At 44.5% G+C, this 6,000-nt stretch overlaps 1 protein-coding gene across 1 annotated transcript in view; it reads left to right on the top strand.

The window, feature by feature from the left end:
- Positions 1–284: 284 nt before the first annotated feature.
- The window catches only part of PTH2R (parathyroid hormone 2 receptor), a 103,888-nt gene continuing 98,172 nt past the window's right edge, over positions 285–6,000 (top strand). The window contains exon 1 of the mRNA XM_029225627.1: positions 285–356. Coding sequence (XP_029081460.1) covers positions 294–356 — 63 coding nt within the window. The 5' untranslated portion in view covers positions 285–293. The remainder of the gene's footprint in view (positions 357–6,000) is intronic.

Raw genomic sequence — 6,000 nt, 5'->3', positions numbered from 1 at the left:
CGCGCACGGATCCACTAGGCGCTGGGGCCGCGAGTCAAGGCCGGGACTCGAGCAGCTCTCCCCGGAAGTAGCAACCAAGGCGCGAGCCTCCGCGCGGCAGAACGGAGACCGAAAGGCACGGGGCTCGGACAGCCTGGCCCCGGGCATCCCCGACTAGTGGCCTCGAGCCCGACACCCCAGCTGCGCCGCGCTCCCGGCCACAAGTTTGCCTCGCGCCGGCCAAGTTGCGAGTGTGAATCTTTCCTCGGGCTTCAGGAAGAGTGTCCCTGTTCCTCGCTCGGGCTGGCTCGGGTATGGCCGGACCCCACCTCTGGGGGTGGCTGCTGCTCGGCGGCTGCCTCCTCGCCAGAGCCCAGGTAAGAGCCCCTGTCCCGCGGCACCTGCTTCCCGGAGCCTCCGGCCGGTGTTCAACGTTAGGGCGGCCGAGACCAAGGCGCGCGCGGGCGCTGACGCTTACACATTCACGCACTAACACCCTCAGAGAGAGACAGAAACACACACAAGTGCACCCGGCAAGGTTTGACAGGCATTTAGTGGAGCTGCAAAGATATGCTATAGGTGAATGATGTCCTGGGGGTGGGCACTATTCCGACCAGCATCTTGGCATCTGCAAAGTAAGAGGATATTTATGAACAACGGGGTTCCGGGTCAGGAGGGTTGAGAGGTGAAGAACTTTTCTTACTCTTAGTCTCCTTGATCCCCGTTTAATTAATTCAAATTATTTTTTGTCTGCTGGCAATTTACCGTCACTTTTTTTTTTTTTTTTTTAATCGGTACGCGGGCCTCTCACTGTTTTGGCCTCTCCCGTTGCGGAGCGCAGGCTCCGGACGCGCAGGCTCAGCGGCCATGGCTCACGAGCCCAGCCGCTCCGCTGCATGTGGGATCTTCCCGGACCGGGGCACGAACCCGTGTCCCCTGCATTGGCAGGCGGACTCTCAACCACTGCGCCACCAGGGAAGCCCTTACCGTCACTTTTGAGAACTTAAATTTCTAGGATTGTTTGTGACCACTGTCTGAAAGGATAATTGACTCTTCCTGTTACAGAAATCACGTATCATTAAAGCGAGGAGACTAGATAGAAAAATACATATAACTTGTTAAAGCTGAGTTATGTTTAGACTAAATGGTAGTTGTCATTTTCGTACTGCTAATATCGTTTAGAGATTTTCTGGGTGATCTTTCACAATGGAGCCTTTCTAATGCGCAAGCCACAATTCATCCTCACATTCTTTTGAGTCAAATAAAATGTAGGATTTACACTCAGCTTTTTAGATGAGCTAGAAAGAGATGCTTGTAGTGTAATACAATTTAAGAGCCCTGTAACTTTAAATGGAAATCAATGTTATTTCTCTTTTCTGTTCGGGAGGGGGCGCACTTTGACCGTCAAATAAAGCCCCAAATTAGGTGTTTTTTGTTTTTTTTTTTAAATTCTTTCCCCATGAGAAAATTAAGGCATTAATTTATGTACTGGTACTGTCTAAACTTAATACTATGTTCTTGGCTTTCAAATGGCCGGTTTAAATTTGTTATTCTAAACGTGCAGGGTTTTGTTTGTTTGTTTTGTTTTTTAACCACATAGCTACATACGTTAATAGAAATAGGTGTTCTCCTAAATACTGGGCTTTACGTAATATGACCAGGATATTTCAAGTGAACTTAATATGTTAAAAAAATCAAACGATGTGTGTTATACATTGACTAATAGGATGGTCAATGAATGCTCAAAAGTAGAGTATGCTCTAACCTGAAAAATTTCACCAAGGTAACAGAAGGAATTATGAATGAATGGAAAAACTCTTAAGAATTTGGTGACAGTTATAGAGCTCAGGTGATCTCTAATGTATTTCCTGCATTTCTCTCTCATAAGATATTTGGATAATATGCTTGAAAACACCACTTCCTTGTATAAGGGACAAGTGACCTCTAGCCGTTTATTTTATTCAGCGTTCCAGATTACTTTTTCTAAGGAAATAGAGAGACATTGTTTAGTACAACGGAGAAGAAAATCACTGTGCGATTATGGGAAGAATATTTAGCTTTCAAAAAAACGATCAGGACATTGAACGCTTTTTCTATGATTTTAAACCAAGGTTTCTCAACATTTTGGGCCATATAATTCTTTGTTATGGGTGCTGACTTGTACATTGCAGGTTATTTAGCAGCATTCCTGTCCTCTCCACTAGAAACCAGTAGCAGCTCCCAACCCCTGCCTTGTGGTAACCAAAAACGTCTCCCGCTATTGCCAAACATCCCTTGGGAGGCAAAATCGCCTCTGGTTAAGGCCCATTGCTTAAAACCCATTTCCATTTATATTTATGGATTAAGAATTATGTGAAATGAGTTTGTGATAATACGTTACATTTCTGGCACTCTAAACAAAATCTGAAGGTTACATTAAAGTGATTTACATTGACACGCTGACACCTTCTTTGATCTTCAGTTTCTTCATTCCCAGCAAAGACATATATTAAAAAATGTAATATATTGATAGAACAACAAAGGAAACTCATCCAAGCAGAATGAGCTTGTGTAGAATAAATGTTTACTATCTGGCAAACACTGGATTACATTACACAATAGGCAACATAGGCTAGTACTTGCAATTGTTTTAAATATCCCTGTGGTTTTTGGTTGGTGAAGATGCTGCCTTTGCCTCACTGCACAGTTCAAAAGCCATGAATTCATGCATCAGGCATCATTGAAGAGCCCAGCAATGCAGTTCCTAGAGTCAGAGTGAGGACAACTGTGTGAATATGTGTAGTATTTTCTTTATTGGAGGGTAAAACCTGAGAAAGGTAACAGGGTGAGGAAGCAGGATTGGACAAGGAGAGACTCAGACTGGGCTGCAAACCTGACAAAGTCTTGGCCAACCCCATGGAGAGCTCTGGGGCAAAGGTTGCCCATCATAGTCATCCTACATGGTGAAGAAATGGCCATGTCCTGGTTCTTCCACTGTGCGCAGTCATCGGCTAGGGTTTTTTGTATGATTGTTGACTGGGATCCAGAGCTGAGACAGATGCTTGAAAGCACTGCAGCTGGAGGCTGTCAGCCAACTGCACTCCTTCCAGACAGGTAGCTGGTTCCTTCTAGAAGGACTGTCTCAGTGGTGTACCTCCATGGCTGTTCCCTCCTTTACAAAGTTATCAAGGAACAACACTGGTTTTGCTGGGTTTGAGAATGGGCTGACGCCACATGATGCAGGCACCTTCTCCAGGCTCCAGGGCTGCAGATCAGTGGGGCTCTCAGACAGTGTGTGAGAGGAAGTGAGTACAAGTCCACCACCACAACTGGAAAAAATTCCCAGGAGCTCGTGACATACTGAGTGGAAGTACCTCAGTTCCATAGAGTACCAGGTGTGAGCAGATACCAACGCAGGGCAGGTTTCGTTTTCTAGTTATTACTCATTTCTGCCTGAGTGGAATCCCAGCACCACAGTGGACATTCTGGTACAGGGGAAGGAACACTGGCCTGGGGGCCCGGAAAGCTGCATTCAGATCCCTCCTCTGATAACATGCAACCTCCTCGGGGCATGAAACTTGATCTCTCCATTCTTCCTCTGTGCAGTTAGGAGGATGGGCTTTACTGACCTTCCAGTGTGATGATTCAGGGTCTCCTGGAAAGTCAGAAATCTCTTACTGGGTGGGAAGAAAATGATGACCACATACCACATACTGTGGTAAGCACTTTATCATTATTTCCTTTAATTCTCACAGTAACTTTATGAGCTAGGCACTGTAAATTGTTCACGCTTTATAAATGAGAAAATGGGGCTAAGAGATGTTATGTAGCATTCTTGGGTCACACCGCTAACAAGTAGAGTAGCCATGAGTCACACGGGGCCTTCTGCTCCTGAACCCACCCCTCAGACTGGTGCCCTCATCGTGGAGATCAGACGGGCATCGATTAGCTGGATTATGTATACACACATGCTCTTTCTCAGCAATATCCACCCCTGGGTCTATTTCCCCAAGAATTTCTCACACAAGTCCATAATGGTTATTGCAGTAATTCTGTGGTGTTAGAGAGCTGGGAACAATCTGGGTGTTCAGTGGGGTATCAGGCAGCAATAAAAAGCAATGGATTCAATGTACACAAAGCAGCATGAATGAAATCCTTAAAATAGGCTGGGATACAGCACAGAAACAATGAGATGTATATTACCATTTACGTACATTCAAATACATACACATAAAACAGCAATACATATTGTATCAACATATTTAGTTAATATTTTGTATATATATTTCACGTAAATGGTTGTGTATGGGAAGGTAGAGAAGGAGGAGTGGGGTATAGAGATACAAGGGGATAGATAATCAATCAATCAATCAAATAAACCAACATGCTGTACTGGAAATTGTAGTGATAATAAATGGAATTACCAACAAGCCATTATTGGTAGACTTAAGAATGAAGACAGGGCTTCCCTGGTGGCACAGTGGTTAAGAATCTGCCTGCCAATGCAGGGGACACGGGTTCGAGCCCTGGGCTGGGAAGATCCCACATGCTGTGGAGCAGCTAAACCCGTGTGCCACAACTACTGAGCCTGCGCTCTAGAGCCCACAAGCCACAACTACTGAGCCCACGTGCCACAACTACTGAAGCCCTTACACCTACAGCCACTGCTCTGCAACAAGGGAAGCCACTGCAACGAGAAGCCTGTGCACGGCAACAAAGAGTAGCCCCCGCTCGCCACAACTACAGAAGCCCATGCGCAGCAACACAGACCCAACTCAGCCAAAAATAAATAAACAAATAAATAAATAAAATGGGGGCAATAATGACATTTATCTCATAGAATGTGAGAGTATTAAAATCATATAAACAACAAAAGCCTTAAGGTGTCTGATAATGAAAATGTCAGCTCTTTCCTTCTATCAGCCAATTAGTAAAGAGCTTTTTAATGGAATGATTATTAGATTGAGATAATTTCTAAACAAGATTGGGGGTAAGTGAAGGCTTTTAAAAGGTGTATGTGTGTGTGTGTATGTGAATTTTGCAAGGCTATTCCCTCTGCCTGCAACACTCTTCCGTCTATTCCTTATGCTTTCTTTTTCAGAACCCAACTCCTTCAGATAACAATAGGACATTTTATTCATAATGCTGATAGATGTTATAGTTTGCCAGTTATTAATGAGTCCTTGATTAACATCTATCTCCTCCTTTGAAGAAGTCGTTCTGAAGACAGTACAGCTAATCATAAGGCAGTTGCAGCAGTCTTATAATCACTGGTGTGTCCTTGTAGAAGTGGAGATGCAGGGAGGCAGATGCATTCGAGAGGTAGAAGGTACATTCAACTGAAGGAAGAGTGGGTTGGGGCAGGTATCATCGATGAGTTAGATTTTTAGATAAGCTGAGCTGGTGGAGCCTGTGAGATATTTAGGATAGGGTTGGGTATTGGATTATGGAGTTTAAGAGAAGCTCTGGATTTAGCATCATCCCTTTTTAAATAGGGAGTACTTGAAAACACATGAAAGAATGATATTCTCAGTGAGAGTATAGTGGAATTAAAAGGGTTGGCTAACTAGTTTGAAAAAAGACATGCAGATTGGTTTTCTATAAGATTACCCCTGAATTGTAAATTCACAGGGGAAAAGGGGCTAATAAGCAATTTGGAACCCTCTGTGACAATTAGCATGGTGCCTTTGGGTGGTAGGTTCTCCATAAATGTTTGATTAAGGTAATTTGTATTTCTTTTATTCATCTTCTTTGATCCCACTTGGAACTCAAGTCTTTGATCATTTACTCCAGTTTTTTTTTTTTTTTTTTGCGGTACGCAGGCCTCTTACTGTTGTGGCCTCTCCCGTTGCGGAGCACAGGCTCCAGACGCACAGGCTCAGCGGCCATGGCTCACAGGCCCAGCCGCTCCGTGGCATGTGGGATCTTCCCGAACCGGGGCACGAATCCATGTCCCCTGCATCGGCAGGTGGATTCTCAACCACTGCGCCACCAGGGAAGCCCTACTCCAATTTTAATTGAAAAAATGTCGTTCTATTCTAA

This window comes from Monodon monoceros, unplaced genomic scaffold (assembly GCF_005190385.1).
Source record: "Monodon monoceros isolate NGI ecotype Baffin Bay Population unplaced genomic scaffold, NGI_Narwhal_1 Super_Scaffold_16, whole genome shotgun sequence".
Lineage (NCBI taxonomy): Eukaryota > Metazoa > Chordata > Mammalia > Artiodactyla > Monodontidae > Monodon > Monodon monoceros.
Note: the sequence above shows the minus strand (reverse complement) of the source record. Positions and strands in the feature narration are given on the sequence as shown.